This window comes from Nicotiana attenuata, unplaced genomic scaffold (assembly GCF_001879085.1).
Source record: "Nicotiana attenuata strain UT unplaced genomic scaffold, NIATTr2, whole genome shotgun sequence".
Classification (NCBI taxonomy): Eukaryota; Viridiplantae; Streptophyta; class Magnoliopsida; order Solanales; family Solanaceae; genus Nicotiana; species Nicotiana attenuata.
This window is the reverse complement of record NW_017673253.1, coordinates 12689-31735: the sequence shown is the minus strand read 5'-3', so window position 1 is coordinate 31735 and position 19047 is coordinate 12689. Positions and strand designations below refer to the sequence as shown.

Genomic DNA, 19047 nt, shown 5'->3' with positions numbered 1-19047 from the left:
CCCTTCAAAATAATAATAAAAAAAAAATTCATTTGTCTCAATTTATATGATTATTATATTATATACTTAATTTGTCCGAAAAAATATACTTAACCTATCACAAAAATGATATCTTATATTCAGAGATAATTTAATTATAAAACTTTTATTTTATTATTAATAAAATAATTTATATTTTACACGACACAAGTGCTTATGGTTGTATACATTTTATTTTTAATATCATTTATCTATTAAAGTAGGTCATATAAAATGGAAAGAATGAAATTTTTGTTTTTTTTATTTGTTTAATAATTAATACTCCAACATTTACGAAAAAAAAGAAGAAAAACTCCTTACCCTTCTTCTCTCTCTCTCATTGCATCCTTAATAAATTCACAGCTTCTCTTTCCCTATTATCTCTCTCTCCCTCTTCGTTTCCAATCGATTTTTCCTATTTTCGCTTTTCGTTTTTTGTTTTGTCTTTCTAATTTTCACATAACTTATATGATAACAATTTACAGGTTAGGGTTTTGATTCCCACACTTTTGGCGGATTAAGGAACCACGATTCAAAGGTAATTTATATTTTTGATTTTGTGTGTGTGTGTGTTTAATCCTCAATTTTATGACCTACAAATTATCCACAATTTATTGTCACTGCTGCACTCGGTGAATTTTCTTAGATCTTAATGCATATTTTTGATTATTTTTGGTTATACATTTCGTATAATTGATATTAAATTTTTGTATTGATGAACATGTTTTTTTTATTTTTTTTTTTTTTGTTTTTTTGCTTTTCTGAATTTTGTGGTGCTGACATGTGTAATTTGATCAGGTTTTGTGATATGTATCCAACGAGTGATTTGGTAGTGTTTAAAAAGCAGTGTAATTTTATGAATTTGATGAGATTTGTTATGGAATTAGGTTTAGGGTTAGTTTTAGGGTCAGGTTTGTGGGGGACAATGGTGTGATGTTATGCATTTAGGTTGTCTTTTTGCCATATTGGAACATTTTGTGTGGTGAAATGTGTTTTTAGGGTGTTAGAGTTGGGATAAAGTGGGTTCTGAAGATGGAAGATATTCAGCAGCAAATGCAGCAGAAGTCGGAAAGCACAGGGGACGATGTGCGGTCCGAGTTTGAGAGGGGATTGGAGGAGTTGATGTGTGGACACTTGGACGAGTGTATGTCATATGCTTCGTGTAGTTCGGTGCGTAATACTGAGGATGAGGATGAAGAGTCTGATCAGCTTGTAAGGAGGAGGAGGAGGTCTGACCTTGAAGGCGATGACCTGGCAGAGTCTTCTGCTGCCAGGAGGCGCCACTCGAGGATTTTGAGCAGATGGGCAGCAAGACAGGCTCAAGAGATGATTACTACCATTGAGAGGAGGAATCGTGAGTCTGAGTTGATGGCGCTTGCTGGTTTGCACACTGTTTCGATGCTTGATTCGTCGTTCTTGAGGGAATCACAATCTCCGACCTCAAGGCGTCAGGGTGATTCTGAGAGAGTAAGCACGAGGGCTTCTACTATTTTGCAGATGTGGCGGGAATTGGAGGATGAACATGTGTTGAATCGTGCCCGAGAGAGGGTGCGGGAAAGGTTGACACAACGAAGGAGCATGGATTCTAATACCAATGTTTCTACTGCAAATATGTCAGAAAGCCGGGAAAGTGATAACCAAGGTAGTTTGGTGGATGCTAGTGAGAGTGAGAATGAGTATGGTACTTGGTCTCATGACCCGATTGGACCGCAGAATGATCATAGGGACCGTGATAACTCCAGCCGTGAACAGTCTCCTGATCTAGGTGAAGTTGAGAGGGAGAGGGTGAGGCAAATTGTTCGTGGATGGATGGAGAGTGGGATCAGTGAACATTCATCTAATGTCTCTCAGAGAAACGGTGGTCCAAGAGGAGAATGGCTGGGGGAGACAGAGCGTGAAAGGGTAAGAATTGTGCGGGAATGGGTTCAAATGACTAGTCAACAAAGAGGAGCTCGTGGTGGCCAAAGGGAAGAACAGTCCACTGGGCTTAGTTCTCAAGTAGATCGTGTTCGTGAAGGGTCTGTTGTTGACCATGAGGATGCCCAACCAGAGCACATTCGTAGGGACATGTTGAGGCTGCGTGGGAGGCAGGCTCTACTTGATTTGCTTGTGAGGATTGAAAGGGAAAGGCAGAGAGAACTTCAGGGTTTACTAGAGCATCGTGCAGTATCTGATTTTGCCCATCGCAATCGGATTCAGGTTGGTTGCTGATTTTATGCCTTTATTATATCACCAGACCTTTTTTCATTCTGTATTTTTTTTGTGGCATTCTCAATAGAAATCACGATTAAATGCTCCATGTACGTGTTGTGAGGTTGTGCTTTGGCTCTAAGTTTTATCTTTTTACATGTTACATCCTTCTACAGTCGCTACTCAGAGGAAGATTCTTGCATGAAAGGCCTGCTGAGGAAGAGAGACCACCTTCGATAGCAGCAAGTGAACTAGTTCAGCTAAGGCAACGTAACACTGTCTCTGGGCTGAGGTATGTGATGTAGTCAGTCTTGTATTGCAGCCTAGTTAGTTTTGAATATTTAGATCTTTTTGTCTTCTTGAAACGGTCTGCTAATTAATTGGACTTCATTTTCACGCATTGTTGGTCTGACTAATACTGTAGTAGGTGTGTTCAATGCTGTTGTGCAGTTGATTGATTGCCATGGCCAAACAACATTAGTCAAAGATCAATCTCTTCGTTGGCTACTGTGCTGTATCTCTTCTAACTCAAATAATAACATTAATCTCTTAGTTATGATAAAGTCTTCTCCTAATCATCTTTCTCTTGGTTGTGAAAAAAATCTGCTCATAAGCATCTCCTCTCTAAATTGTGAGAAAATCTTCTGATCTACCAAAATCCCCTTACCATTATGATAGTGAAAACTTTGATTCGCTGAAAATGAATGTGGAAGCTGGTAATTACTGTTGGATCTCAAAAATGCAATGTTATCAGGCTATACTTAAAACTTCTAATCGTCTGAGGCTTCTCAATACCTGTGCTAATGATGGACAAGTGAAGCTGCTCGCCAATTTTCTGCCCTGAGAATTGAATCTACAAGCATGAGAATTGTTATTTAGTAGATCGGCAACCGATATGAACTCAGGCTAAGTTTGAACTGACAACTAGTTGGTATCGCATATAGGGATCCTTTACTTCCATTGTGTTTGTCAAAAATTGGTAAGCAAAGGATATAGAAGAAGATTGTTTCTGTTAAGCATCACTTTGGGAGTTTTCTCTTCAAAGGTGCTTTAAAATAAAGATAATAATATTAGAAGGAGTTTCTGAAAAAATGGAATAAAATAAAAGATAAAGTAGAAGAAGCCTTCCACTCTACTCCCACCAAACTTTAAAGGAACTCTAAAATGTTTTATTGGTCTTAGCATGCGCGTAAGACTGAATGTTATCCTGATTATACCGATGTTTAGTTATTATAACCATTACTATTTCTGGTACTCGTGTTGATGTTGTTAGTGCATGTAGCGATGCTTGTGTAGTTGTCTTGTTCAGGCTTAGACAAAATTATCCTCTCTGGAATAAGCTTTTGAAGGATGCTAATTGTTCTTTTTCACTTACGAGCATTTTTTTCATGCTTAGTTACATCTTTGCATGAGTTATTTTCTGTGGCATTTGGTGATATTCAGTTTCTAGATACTGAGAGGGAATGTTTCTTGCTTCTTTCTCAACTCATTCATGCAACAGATCTTGATTTTCAGCTCTTTTCTTAGTTGAAAATTGATAATATTTGTCATTTATAATTCATGAGTTGGTGATCTTTTTATCTCAACCAGGGAAGGATTTCGCTCCAGATCAGGAAACATTGTACGGGGTCAAGTAAGCAGCAATTCTGTATATTCATCTAACAGTAGGAACAGTGATTCTAGAAATAATCAGACTCATGCAAATCCTTCACAGGAAGTCCAGAATGAAAGTGGTGAACAAGTGCAATCTAGGGAGCTGGAGAGCAACGTTCATCAGTTGCCTGATCGCAGTGAGAATTCTGGTCAGAGTACGAGTCAACACCCGTCTCCTCACCAAGGAAGGGATCGAGTGGAAGCTGTTGTTGAAGCTGAGGAAGGAACACAGGGTAATTTAGCATCTAATGATTCTAATGGATGGACTCATGAGACTGCAGAGAATGTAAGCAGGAATTGGCAAGAAAATCCATCAACTGCTAGGTCCCTTGAAACAACAGGGTTTGTGGGGAGTGCAGAACATCATTTCCCAGAAAACCAGGAAGTTTGGCGTGAGGATGCCTCACGAGAAGCTGCAGAGACTTGGTCGGAAGGACCTTCCGATCCTCCTAGAATGCGGCGTCCTGTCCCATTAAGGAGAATTAGTAGATTCCATCCACCTGATGACGATAATGTGTATAGCATGGAACTCAGAGAGCTTCTTAGCAGGTAAAATTTTGATTCTTGATTGTGTTTTCCCTCTCCATGCTTACCTAGGCATACTTTTGGTCTGTTGTTTATTGAAAGTCTTTGTCTGGTAGGAGGAGTGTTTCCAACCTTCTTCGCAGTGGCTTCCGTGAAAGTTTAGACCAATTAATTCAGTCATATGTGGAAAGGCGAGGCCGCTCTCCTATTGATTGGGATCTGCATCGGAACTTGCCCATTCCTGCTTCATTGGAAAGGGGTCAGGGCCAGCAGAATGATGAGCAAAATGATGATCAGCAGGATGGAGTTGGCAGGCCTTCACTTGTGCTACCCTCTCCTCCTGTGCCACCACCACAGCCACTTTGGCATCAGGATTTGCCTCACCCCAGTTGGCCACGTCACACTGTGCATCGTTCTGAACTTGTAAGTCAACTGCTTCATCCTGCCTATCAGAAAAGCAAAAAGAGAATATATTGCTCTTTCGGGGTTTTATCTTGCTTCCTTTTCGGCATCGACTCCGATAAATATGATAACATTGGTTTTGATATCTAATGCGTGTAATTAGTAATAAGACTTTGCTTTTAATACATACGAAAAATGAAAAAGTACTCTGGGTATACTCTTTTTACCAACGGGTGATTGTGAAGCAAAATGTGCCGACATCTTTTATACTATCTTTTCTGTTCTCTTCATTTTACTAAATTGTCAGAATTCAGCAATCTCTACGTACCAGTATTCAAAAGGATATCCCGTTTAAGTTGGTGTTTGTTGCCAATGAGAAAAATAGATGATATTCTGATTAAGCCAAGCAATTGATAATGGTTTCAAGTTATCATTTTTTCTAATATATGAAGAAAGTTAAACTTAGGCTGGGTGTACTCTTTGGCAACTGGTGATCGTAAAGCAAAATGTTCCAAGATCTTTTGTACTCCAATTCTCTTGATTTCCTAAAATTTTCAGAATTCTGGTAGTATTGACCAGTATTAAAACAGAGAATGCATCTTGGTTGGTGCTTATCGTGAATAAGAACAGATTATATTCTGTTTAAGCCACTGTTACCTTTCTCAATTATATTCTGTTTAAGCCTGGCAATTGGTAATTGTTTCAAATTTTAATGTGTTTAATGGCACAACTCTACATCTTTTATGTAAATACAAAAGTCATATGTTACTTTATTGTGAGCTTAATTTGTGCTATTCTGGAGCAGGAGTGGGAAATGATAAATGAACTTAGAGCAGACATGGCAAGACTGCAGCAAGGCATGAACCACATGCAAAGAATGTTAGAATCTTGCATGGATATGCAACTAGAGCTTCAACGCTGTGTCAGGCAGGAAGTTTCAGCTGCTTTGAATCGATCAGCTGGTGAACAAGGTTTGTTCGTCACCTGTAGTTTTATGAAATGTTAATGCTACTCTTGTGAATGTTGAACCTCTCCGAACCACCCGTTTTTACTGCGCCTCACACTATAGGTTTGTTCATCACCTATTGTGTTATGAAATGTTAACGCTGCTCTTAAGAATGTTAAACCTCTCCAAACACCGTTCTTTTTTAACTGTGTCACGCTATTATATCCACTAACTGGGTTTTAGTGTAAACCAGGGGTTGCGGAGACTTCAAATGATGGTTCTAAGTGGGGCCACGTGAAAAAGGGTACTTGCTGTGTTTGTTGTGATAGTCACATCGATTCCCTGTTGTACAGGTAAAACTCATATTGCGGAATCTAATGAATCTTGCAAACAAATGTCCAGAATATGCAGGATTGAGTGTTTTGTTTTGGGATTTGACGTATGCCACCACTATTAATGTATCTTAACATGTAGAAGGTAACTAGCCTTAATTTTTAAAGATTTAATCGTTTGTTTTCCTGCATTGGCAGATGTGGGCACATGTGCACTTGTTCAAAATGTGCAAATGAACTGGTGAGAAGTGGAGGGAAGTGTCCGTTGTGCCGTGCACCCATCGTTGAGGTGATCCGAGCTTACTCGATACTGTAAAAAACGAAGCGATAGGAGGGTAAAGACAGAAGTTGGTAAGGTGTAAGAGGAGTTGTATGCTCCCTCTACCATGCTTCTCAGATTCTTATCTGTAGAGTGTTTATTACTTTTGCCTATGTTCTTCTGATTATATATATGAAATGCTACACGATGTGTAATTGGAAAAACGAAAGGCACTTTCTTTTGCATCATTCATTCGTAAATAAAAATGTTAATTCTTTTGCAGTTTTTTCCCCCATCTCTTTTCTAGAAGAAAAGAGTCCATATTTGTTTCTATTTTCGTTTAAATTACCCATTTGTGTCATTTCATGGGACAAAATTTGATTGGACTCGAGAGTTATGATGTCAATTTAGTATTGTGTTATATAGTAGTGATGATGGAACAAAATATTAAAATGGGCAACTGAGCGTTTGTATGACGGAGTAAAGTATCAAAAAATAAGGTTTAAATTTGGTGCAGGGATAAGTTGTTCAACTGCATGTTTTTCTTGTCCTATGTATTGAGAACCTAATATATAATGCATAAATTTGAAACTATTTTTTGTTAATTTGATAAAAGTGATCCATTTCTGTTAATATACTCGACTATTACATCACTTTGTAATTTTGAAGAACTGTGATTGGGTATAAAAATTACCCAGTGAAGGATACAATAAAAAGTTCATTTTTGTTTCTAGGCAAATAAAACTGAATTTGTGCCCTTAAGTTGTGCAATTTTTGTAAAACCAAGATGTGTGACAACCAAAGTACCAAACCAAGTTTAATCTATACTATATTAAAAGTGGGAAGCCCTTAAGACAAAAGTTAAATTACCAAAGTATCCTTTAATTGACCTATAAATAGTTTTTTTTAAATATAAATAAAAAATAAAAAATAAAAAAAACTAAAAGCCTACAAGGAAACGCAACTTTCCATCAGGCGCCTATTCAGAAGAAACCTGTTTCTAAGTTTTAACACTTTAAATTCTTCACATGAATAGTCACAACTCTTAAAAGAAAATCTTTTTTGTTGTTGCTAAAAACTCTTAAAACAAAACCTAACACCTACAAACAACTCCTAATTACCCAATTAATCTCATCCGCATTACCCTCGAATCACATCTCTTGTATAAATTAATGGCTTAATCAACTATGAGCGAACCGCGAAAACACCAAGTTCTTCTATACGCATATACGTCCACATTCCACATAATCATCATCATTATTTTTATTATCTGTTATTTTCTTTTCTAAGTTAAATTGGAGTTATATCTGATTGTCGTTTGGGAAAAATTTGTCAAACAAATCATTTTTATGCGTGATTTCGGATGCAAGTTTAAGAATTTAGTTGACTTTGTTTGCCATTTTTACCATGTTTCACTGCAAGATGCAAGTGCGATAAATATTTCGAGGGATATGCTTTTGGAAAAAGGTTTCGCAAAAGAGAGCGTTATGGAATAATTCTCGGAGAGCCACTGCTGCCGCGCACTTAATTTTGGTCCGTTATTTGCTTTTTTTGTTATTCCAGCATATAAGAGATATAGTTGGTAGTCATGTTTATTAGCTTAATAATATTAGTTATGATCTATACAATGCTTGGTTATGTGATATGACTTCATTTGAGATATTTTATATTGAATGTCTCATTTTGGTAGAAATTTTTTTACTTGTAAAGTGATAACGATATATTTAAAACTTGGAGATGATCGTAAAGTGATTTTTTTAATTTAGCATTTGTTTGAGTTGTACTCTCGGAAATTTTATGTCTTTTATCGTAAAGTTCATGCTTTTAAAATGCAAATTCAATTGATTTGTCGTTTTTTATTTTCTCCTCTTCTTTTTCATGGTTGGGTTTTCACCTAATTAAGTATAAGTAGTAGTAATTCTTTTTATATTTTCTAACTTTTTATTTTCACTTTGCAAGACATTTTGGTAATTCTCTCTCTCTTGAACTTGTATAGTGAAAAGAAGGGTTGTATTGAATGATTTCTCAAACTTGGTTGTGAAATGTGTTGTCTATAGTTAAATACATATGTTATTGCAACAAACTGATAAAAAGTATGAAGAGAAGAAGTGGGTTTTTCCCTCAAAAGTTCCGGGGTACTATTGTTGAAAAATAATAAAAGCGGACATAGTAGAGGCATCATTCTCCAAATTAGTATGTGATAAATCCTATTATTGAATTTGAAATTTTATGTGAGATTCTCCATTAATATTAGCATATTACTATAATTTTACCAAAATTATTTCAAACTATATATATGCGGTTCAAAAAAAAAGCCAAGTAAGACTGGATGGGAACAAAAAAATAGTTGGAAAAAATTTACTATTAGGTAGAATATTTTGTTTTAGTGGAGTAACATGAGGTGATGGATCGTTGACATTTGGGACTATTTCTTCTTTAGTTATATTGTCTAACATATTTTCATGTGAAATAAGCATACGATTACTCTAATGAAGTCCAGAAAAAGTTCATAGTAAAATCTTTTGTAACATAAATAGCTTAGAGAATATGGATACACGACGAAAGGATTTGCCAATATGACTTATAACTCTGCTATTATCTTTTCTTGCTCTTGCAGACAAAATTCTATTTATATTTGAAGAAGATGAAATTGCATATCTATTTCCAGACAGTTTCTGTTATCCCCACTCTATGTTTTAATTGTATGTTTCACTTTCAAGTTACATAAATGCACCATACACCTTCTTAGGGAATAGTAGTATATAATTTTATATGAGAAGTGCCAATTTAGGAAAGTAGGAGCAAAGCAAAACATGTGTCAATGATCGTCCTAAGCTTTCCTCTATCTAATTCTCCTTTAAATTATTTTCATTTTATAAAATTTTTTTGTCAAAGTTATATTGCCTGTATCTAAGTCTATTTAGTTAAATAGGAGAGAAGAGAGCTCTTTTTTCTTTAATTTTATCATACTTGATTATTTATATTTCAGTTCGGTGGATAAAAAATATGACTCATTTGTAGATTTTGAGCTCTTAATAGCTGTATTGAATGAATAAAGAAATAATTATTTGTGGTTTAATATGAAGCTTAATTTGTGCATGACATGTACATTCACATGAAAAAGCAGAGGCTTGATATATTCCCGCTAAAAAAGAAGCAATCAACTATTGAGAAGATAATTATGCGTAAAGCACAATTGGTTATGTTATGGCATGAAAGATACAGGGAAAAAAAGTCGATCAAGGAGTGTTGCTTTTACGTCGTTATTGAAGCAATCAACTCATAAAAAGATGATACCAATACTGTAATTGTAATGTATATGCTAGAAAACCGAGTTAGATTGGTATGGAGAGTGTGGCTTTTTTACTGTATTTCATAAAAAGGTCTTAAGGTTACACTAGCTTTGGCGATATTTAATATTATTTTTGATAAAAATCAAATGTTTTTTCAATTATGCAAGTATTAATTAATTTTAGTATATATTTTGTAAAAATATGATATAAAATACACGTGCATCGCACGTGCAGAGAAGCTAGTACTCCTATATAATAATTGATGTTAAATTTTAAATTCATAAATATTACAACTTCTAATACTCCTATATAATGCAATCGTGAATTTAATTTTTTTTTTGAGAAGTAAGATGCCTACTCAAATAAGACGTTTTACTGTAAGAGTGTACTTGGGATATCTTTATCTAGACATTGCTAATACACACATTTATGTCACATCTTATCTTGTATAGAATAATATGTGAACTTGTGCATATTTTACAAATATTTTTTATGCTAGAAATGAAAATGATAACAAATCGATTTTCTGTTAGTGCGTGGGGAAACCAAAGCTAGTTACTAAAAGAGAAGTGTGAAATTGGAACTTGTTGAGGGAGTTGGCCCCAATTTTGCTTCTATCCGTTCCATGGAATACACAAACTCTTTTCTAAAAGATCAAAACTTATGAATTTCTTACGTCAAAGTAAATTGAAGTATTGCTTTGTAACGTCACGAAAGAGTGAAGAAACCCCACATAAATCTCACAAATGGCACTTCTTTGTCCCGAAAGAATAAAACAATATACAAACAAATATCCCTCTGATTCAATTTATGTATCTTAATTTGACTTCTCACGGAAATTAAGAAAGTAAGAAAAACTTTTAATTTTTGTGGTCTTAAAGTAGAAATGTGTATAATGTACCAAAATGCTCTTGAATATTATTGTTTTAAACCTAATAACAACAACCCAGTAAAATCTCACCAGTGGGGTCTGGGGAGGGTAGAATGTACGTAGACCTTACCCCTACCCCGGAGAGGATAGAGAGGCTGTTTCCGGGAGACCCTCGGCTCAGAGACAATAGATCTGCAACAACAAAACCCGAAAAATAATAACAGCAACGTGAGAGACAGCAAATAAATGGAAAAACAGTAACACAAATATTATGCAAAAGTGTGAAACACAACATAAATAGCTAGCAGGGCTAGACAAAACACTATCATACTCGTCGGTACAAAGAGGGAAACCAGGACAAAGGAGAAAACCGCTCGACTACCCTTAACCTACAACCCTAATGCTCGACCTCCCCACCTTCCTATCAAGAGCCATGTCCTCGGAAATCTGGAGCCGCGCCATGTCCTGTCTGATCACCTCGTCCCAATACTTCTTAGGCCGCCCTCTACCTCTTCTCGTACCTGCCAAAGCCAACTGCTCACACCTCCTAACTGGGGCATCTAGGCTTCTCCTCTGCACGTGTCCGAATCCTCTAAGCCGCGCTTCCCGCATCTTGTCGTCCACCGGAGCCACGCCACCCTCTCCCGAATATCTTGTAGACGAGAATTGTTTGTCAAGTTTGTATACGGGATAACGCATATCCCAATTTTATTTTCGGTGAAGAAGACGGTAGAAGTTCCATTTGGGGTTATATTAGTCATGTGAAGAATTTGATTTTATGAGGAACCTTGAGCTTCCATATCCAGCCATAGAGATCTTCATGGCCAGGGTTGCTGTTAAGATTGTTGGCAATGAAGCTATAGGCTGACCCAGAGGAGAATGAGGTTTCAGATGAGTTTATCATTGTCCCTTGCATTAAGTGCTTTGGATAATGGTAGAGATCTCATAAGGTCTCATGGGATAACCGATAGAGTTTAGGTCCCAGATCCCATTACTGTGGACTGTACTGACTTTCATGTTTAAGTCAGTCAGTTGCCAAGGCCCTCTTAAGATAGAGCTAAGAGGCTGCAATTTGGGCAACCAACTATCCTTCAGAAAGTTGATCTTGTCCTCTTTGTGGACAACCCATCTAGAGGCTTTAGTACAAATTCTTCAATGCACTGCCAAATTCTAGTCTTGAGCCCAGCCCATTACAGTGCTTGCCCATGATCACTCTAGCCCTGATGGAACTGGTGTTATTGTACATTCTCCATGCTAAGCTAGTATGTCAAGTTTTATTCTTCATATAAGCTTGTTGCATCCCCCCATGCTCTTTGATTTTGTAATGGTTTCCCAATTAACCATGTGGAGATTTCTCTTTCCAGCACTAGTGTCCCAGATAAAATTCCTTTAAATTTTATCAATTTGGTTGTTTATTTTAGAGGGCAGCTTAATGTACTGCATAACATGGCTGGGGATGCTACTCACGCTAGCTTTAGCTAGACTAGTACGGCCAGCCATATTGAGGAACCTTGTTTTCTAGCCTGCCAACTTGTTGTTAAGGTGGTCTAAGATGAATTACTTGTGGGACTTTTGTGAAAAATGGGAAAGTCAAAGCTGAGCTAGTCTTAATGCCCTGTATTGAGCTGTAGTGATTGGCCCAATCTTCCCTACATTTGGCACTGAAAAAAATCTTGGACTTTAAGAAATTGACCTTCTAGCCAGAGGCATTATTGAAATCACGTAGTGCCCTTAAGATAGTATGGCAGTTCTTATTGCTGGCTCTAGCAAATAGAGTGAGTTCATTAGCAAAATACAAATGAGAGATCTTGGGACCATTCCTGTCTAATGCCCTAGTTGGGTTGAAGAAGTTGGTCGTATTTCCATTAACAAGGACAGAGATGGATCTGGTAGTAATGCATGACAAAATCAAGGTGGTTAGTTTGTCAGGGAAATTAAAGAATTTTTCACACACTTTTTAATTAAAATCTTTTTAAATTCAGTTATTTCTTTAATTGGGTGGAGTTGTTTATGGAGAAGGTTTTAGTCTCTTCACAGATATTTTAAATTATTTATAATTCGATGATCTATTATTAATTGGTTCGAGCTCTTTAACTATGGAGAAGGTTTATTAACTTTTTCGTAATTTTTTAAATCATCTGTAATTCAATGATTTTTTATTGGTTAGAGTTAAGTTACTTTCAAGAAAAACCTGTTAATTTAGAAATTTCCTGTTCCACGCATTAATTGAATTTAGTTAATGTAAAAACTTTGTAAATGAAAAAGAGGGAAATATAATTACCTTTGCCTTTTCTTCAGGTAAAAAACTGTTAACTAGAATTTTCCTATTGAATTAATGGAGCTAGAAAAATTAAATAAATTATAAATGAAGAAAAAATGTAAAAGGAAACTAGTATCTTTTTTGTTTTTCCGTTAAAATCACCTGTTAAGTCAATTAATAATATGTGAAAAACTAAGGAAGGTTTTTAAGGAAAGAAAGCAACTTCAGTCTCAACATGGGAGATATTTGTCGAGTGAATACCCTTTCCAACATGCAGATATATATGGAGACCGGCCACCATGGGAGATATTTGGAGATAATTCAAGAGAATGTTCGCTATTTTTTTTACTCAATTGAAGAGTGAGCATACAAGGGTTCGTCGAACTTGCGCCAACGGGACATGGAAAGGCCAAACACGTATATATTGGTAAGGGAACTGTGGTTGGGTTTAGAAGAAATTTCAAGTTTCATTGTAGTAGTAGTAAAGAACGACAACATAGTTAACAAAATTTGGCTGATGAAGGAGTATTTCGTCGGGGATGATTTCTTTAAAGAAAAAAATATTCCTAAGGAGGATATTGTTGTGTGCCGAATCAAGAAGAATATAAGAGAGTAAAAAGTGAAGGATGACGCAGTTTCTATGGATGAACAAGAGCTCGCTCAAATAATCAAATCTTTGTTGCATGGATCTAATGATGACTACTGCACAACGCAACCCGGGACAGTTTGTCAAGGGAACGAGACTCACAATGAATTCAATGCAAATACAATATTGCATGCACAATATGCGCCAGATGATAATTTGAGCCAATTGTTGATTAATGCTGATGAAGGAAATCAAGTTACCATATTGGAGAACCAAAATAATATGATGTCCATGTCTACGGAGGATGCAACTACAAATTTGACTACCCTGCAACAAGAAGCAACTTATCAACTTTTGACTGCTGAGATGTCAAAAATAGAAAAGGAACGTAGGAAAATTTTCTTTGTATTGATGATAAAATTATTCTGTACGGTGCTTTGTATAAATACAGTAAAAAAAGAATCTTTCAAACAACTGCCTAGTACAGGTGTCCTATTCTAATTGTATATGCTATAACAAACTAATGGATAATGATATATATGGAAAATATTTACAGGTGTTATTTTGGCATGTTTTGTTTCTAGAAGAATTTGTGTAGCCAGCTGGACTCTTGTATAAATTAAAACTGGACCTTTGCTTCAGCTGGGCCTGATACCAGATGAAGCCCAAGTCAGTAGAAACCCAAACCAATAAAGAATCCAACCCAGGCCCAACATCTTTATTAAAACCAAAAAGGAGACCCTTCAGACCAAACACTTAGCTTCCACCGCCTCTATCTTCTTCCTTGGTGTTTCTAAATAAGAGAGTTCTGTTCTTCTTTGTGTTCTTCTCTACTAGCGTAGTTCTGGGTTGTGCACCAACAACCCCCCTTAAGTTGGCGGGGGACGAGAGGACCCCCAACTTGCACAATAGATTGCGATGAATAGGGCCGGTGAGGGATTTGGTAAATAGATCTGCCAACTGAGAAGAAGATCGGACGAAAGAGAGTGAAATTAAACCTGCAAGATACTGTTGACGCACAAAAATGGCAGTCAATCTCCACGTGCTTCGTCCTTTCATGAAAGACGGGGTTCTTAGCTATATGGATTGCAGCTTGACTATCGGAGTGAAGATGAACAGGAAGTGAGATGGGGATGGAGAGATCTTCAAACAAACGTACCAACCAGGTGATCTCGTCAACAACTCGTCGCATGCTGCGATACTCAGCCTCGGCAGAACTTAGCGAGATTGAGGCTTGCTTCTTTGATTTCCACGAAATAGGAGAAGAGCCAAGTGATATGAAGTAGCCACTCACAGAGCGACGAGAATCTGGACAGGAACCCCAATCCGAGTCGCAAAAAGCCAACAACTCAAAAGAGGAAGAGGCTATCATAAAAATTCCAAGACCAGGATCGCGTAACAGATAACATAGAAATCGAAAAGCTGCATCAAGATGAGGTTTTCGCGGGTCTTGCATGTACTGGCTTAAATGCTGGACCGCGAAAGAAAGATCAGGCCTCGTATGTGTTAGGTAATTGAGTTTCCCCAAAAGATGCCGATATAAAGTGGGATCTGGTATGGCAGCACCAAACTTAGCATGTAGCTTGACAGATGGATCAAGAGGAGAAGAGACAGGGCGTAGATGTAGAGAATTGAACTCCCGGAGAAGATCTAGAGTGAACTTTCTCTGAGAAAGGATAAGCCCCTGAGGTTCACGAACAACTTCCATTCCTAAGAAAAAATGTAAGTCTCCAAGATCCTTTATTTTGAACTCTTGGTCTAAAAATTCTTTTAGAGCTTGTAGTTCTGAATTGTCATTACCTGTTAGAAGTATATCGTCGACATAAACAACAACAATTGAGATAGAAGAGTTTGTTTTCTTGAAAAAAAAGAGAATAATCGTTTAAAGAATGAGTGAACCCTTTGAAGTTTAAGGCAATGGTCAGCTTTGCATACTATTGCCTAGAAGCTTGTCGAAGTCCATAAAGGGACTTCTTCAACCTGCAAACATGTATAGGGGAAGGAGACATAACACAAGAGGGAATTTCATATACACTTCCTCATTTAGATCACCGTGCAAGAATGCATTATTCACGTGCAATTGTTAAATTCCCCAATTCTGTGGCATCTGATGGTAGTCATTTTGACTACCGGTGAAAAGGTTTCATTGAAATTGATGCCTTCACGTTGTATATCCCCCCTAACCACCAACCTGGCTTTCAATCTCTCTACACTGCCATCAGAGAGGTATTTTACCTTGTATACCCATTTGCTGGGTAGTGCCTTCTTACCAGGGGGTAACTCAACCACTTCCCAAGTTTTATTGAGTTCAAGTGTTGCAATCTCCTTAGCCATGGCCTCGTTCCAACCTGGATGATGTGCAGCCTGGACATAGCTAATAGGTTCACAAACATTAGATAGGGAGGTGAGCATATGTTGGTTGGTGTGACGACCCGACCCGTCGTCTCATGAGTTACCGCCTCGTTTCCCCCATTTTATGCTTCTTCATGTTTCATCATCGGTATTTGGTGTGTTCGAATTTATTTGGGTTGGTTTTGGTAGGAAATGAGGCACTTAGTCTCTTTAAGGAAGGTTTGGTTTGGAAAAAGTCAACCGGATGTTAACTTATGAGTTAGAAGTCTCGGATATGAATTCCGATGATTTGGTTAGCTTCGGGGGATGATTTGTGACTTAGGAGTGTGATCGGAAGTGAGTTTGGAGGTCCGGAGAAGAATTAGTCTTGAATTGGCAAAGTTAGAATTTTGGCGATTTCCGGTCGATAGGTGAGATTTTGATCCGAGGGTCGGAATGGAATTCCGAGAGTTGCTGTAGCTTCGTTATGTGATTTGGGACGTGTGTGCAAAATTTCAGGTCATTCGGAGGTGATTTGGGTACGTTTTTGATCAAATGCGTGTTTCGAAAGTTTTGGAAGAACTTAGGCTTGAATTCGATGAGAAATGATGGTTTTAGTGTTGTTTAAGGTGTTTTGATGATTGGAGCAAGTTTGGATAAGGCATTGGATCATGTTTGTGTTTTTGGTTGAGGTCCCGGGGGCCTCGGGGTGATTTCGGATGGCTAACGGGAAGTTTTGAACTTAGGAGATTGCAGAACCTGTGCTGCTTCTGGTATTTTCGCTTCTGCGGAAATGGGACCGCAGATGCGGTACCGCAGAAGCGAGTCAAGAACCGCAGAAGCGACATGCATCGCAGGTGCGGAGATGCTGACCGCATCTGCGGAGTCGCAGATGCGACAATAGGACCGCAGATGCAGAATTTTGGAAGGCTAAAGGAAACCGCACCTGCGTAAAAGGAATCGCAGATGCGGGACCGCAGAAGCGGTCTAGTAACCGCAGAAGCTGTCTTGTCCGCAGAAGCGACTCTCAACCGCAAAAGCGGAAGTCGCAGATGCGGCTACGTAGCCGTAGATGCGGAAATAACTGGTCAGAAATGGTTTTATTTCCCTTCGCGAATTTTTGGGTTTCATATTTTCACTTCGGACTTGGAGAATTCGGGCGAGTTGGAGGAGAGAAATCAAGGGACTTCATCGAGGTAAGAATTTCTAAGCCTAAAACACGATTTTATGATGCAAATACATGAATTTAGACTGAAAAATCAAGGAATTAAAGGTCAAAAATGGAGGTTAGGGCTTGAAACCTAAGAGAGCAAAAATGGGAATTTGAGGGGTCATTTGGACTCCGATTTTAATGTTCTTTATATTTATAGACTCGTGGCGAGATAAGGAATCCGTTTATGGTAAATTTACTGATTTTCGAGAAGTGGGCCCGGGGCTCGGGTTTTTGCTTATTTCGGGAATTTCACTATTTTTCGATTGTTTTCGATTGGATATTGTCCCATTAGCATATTGTGATGTATTCGTTGTGGTTTTGGTCAGATTCGACGCACGGGGAGGTTAATTCGAAAGGCAAGGGCATAGCAAGCTAGGACTTTGGCCAGCTTGAGGTTAGTAATAAATGTAAATGCTATGTTGAGGGTTTGAAACCCCGAATTTGCACATTGTAGTGCTATGTTGAGGTGACTTGCACGCCGGATAACGGGAGTGGGGTAGAGCACCGTCGGGGATCGTGACTTGGTCTGTCCCGCTTAATAAAATTACCACCTAATTGATTGTAGTTTTGTGATATCCTTATAAAAATAGATTAATTGTCATAATTGGGCTTCGTGCCAACTACTTGAATCCTTCAGGGATTATTTTACTCGTTTCTTATCATATTTCTAGATATTGAACTCAGTCCTGGTATTTATAGCCCATCCAGTTGGGGTAGTTCAGCCAGTTACTGTGTTGTAAACTCAGCCATTTTTCTAAAAGTAGAAACTAAAGTAATATTTTTATATTAAGTTTGGTCTAAATATTTTTATATTATTGTGCCGAAAGGCTTATGTGATTTTGGACTGAGTATGGGATCGGACTGCACGCCGCAGTGGTATGATAATGATATTGATATGAGGCCAAGGGCCTGATTGAGGCCACGAGATGGCTTATTATTGCGCTTGGGCCGTAAGGGGCCCCTTCCGGAGTCTGCACACCCCCAGTGAGCGCCGTCGACGTTAAATAAATGGAGCAGGCTGCACGCCGCAGCGGGGTACTGGAGAGTACCGGTTTATGTGTTGCATTGCATATTTAATTGCCATTTATTCTTAATCTGATGTGATTTTATTATTAATTGTTTTCAATGTTTACTGTATTATGCTATTGGTTCACGTTGTTGTATTTATAGCTTTGCTTTGTGTTCATTTAGGATTTCTTATCCTCAGACTTTATTTATATTTATTACTTTCTGAGTTGGAAGTACTCACAATACTCCCTGCACCTTGTGTGCAGATTCAGGTGCACCCACTGAGGCTGAGTGAGATCTTCTCCGCCTAGCATCACATTCGGGAGATTCAAGGTAGCTGCAAATTTGCGTTCGCAGTCCTGATCTTCCTTCTATTTCATTTATTTGTTTTCCTTATTTCTAGAAACATTATGTAGTAGGTTAATACTCACGCATTAGAGGCTCAGACTTGTGACACCAGATTGTATGGGCTGAGTAGTATTTTATATTTTGGGCTTTCCGAATGTTAGAATTTATTTTAGGATTTCCGCATTTAACTTGGTATTTTAGTTGTAAAAATTTACTTATCTACTGTGATTAATCGGTTGAGGTTGTTTAAATGGTCGGGCTTGCCTAGCAGTGTGTTGGGCGCCATCACGACCGGGGTTGGGTCGTGACAAGTTAGTATCAGAGCCAGGTTACTTTGTCTCGCGAGTCATGAGCCGGTTTAGTAGAGTCTCGTGGATCGGTACGGAGACGTCTGTACTTATCCTCGAGAGGCTGCAGAACCTTTAGGAAAACTTCACATTCTTGAATTCTTATCGTGCGTCCTTGATTCAGCTTGAAAAGTAACTTTTGAAATTCCTTCCACGTGTTCGTATGCGCGAATGAGCGCTCAGTATCAAATGTGCCTTGGTGGCTTGTGATTCCCCGAATCGAGGGGCGAGATATAATCTCTGTGAGTTTATGGTGGGCCAGTCTGGAGGACTTGAGGTTGGATCTTTGCCTATGGCTTGAGCACCGAGGTGCTGACTGTGTGAACAAGTGTTTGAACCTATATGTTTGGTATTGTGCCTATTAGTGGAAGTAACGGCTGGATAGCTATATGATGAGTATGTTAGTACTGCGAGATGTGTCTACGTGACTTGGAAGCGGTGAGGAAGGTCTACTGGATGATAGAA

General features: G+C 38.0%; 2 protein-coding genes and 1 pseudogene across 2 annotated transcripts; 2 read left to right on the top strand and 1 right to left on the bottom strand.

Moving 5' to 3' along the window:
- The first annotated feature begins 329 nt into the window (after positions 1–329).
- Positions 330–6607, top strand: LOC109215844. The gene is made up of 9 exons (XM_019379957.1): positions 330–556; positions 817–2217; positions 2385–2500; positions 3799–3841; positions 3923–4410; positions 4503–4809; positions 5594–5759; positions 5988–6087; positions 6265–6607. Exons 2-9 carry the CDS (start codon positions 1051–1053, stop codon positions 6380–6382), a joined length of 2505 nt encoding a protein of 834 aa, XP_019235502.1. The 5' UTR covers positions 330–556; positions 817–1050; the 3' UTR covers positions 6383–6607.
- Positions 6608–12369: 5762 nt separating this feature from the next.
- LOC109215843 lies at positions 12370–13836 on the top strand (annotated as a pseudogene).
- Positions 13837–14128: 292 nt separating this feature from the next.
- On the bottom strand, positions 14129–15043 carry LOC109215842 (uncharacterized mitochondrial protein AtMg00810-like). Its single transcript, XM_019379956.1, has one exon. It carries the CDS (start codon positions 15041–15043, stop codon positions 14129–14131), a length of 915 nt encoding a protein of 304 aa, XP_019235501.1.
- Between the last annotated feature and the right edge of the window lie 4004 nt (positions 15044–19047).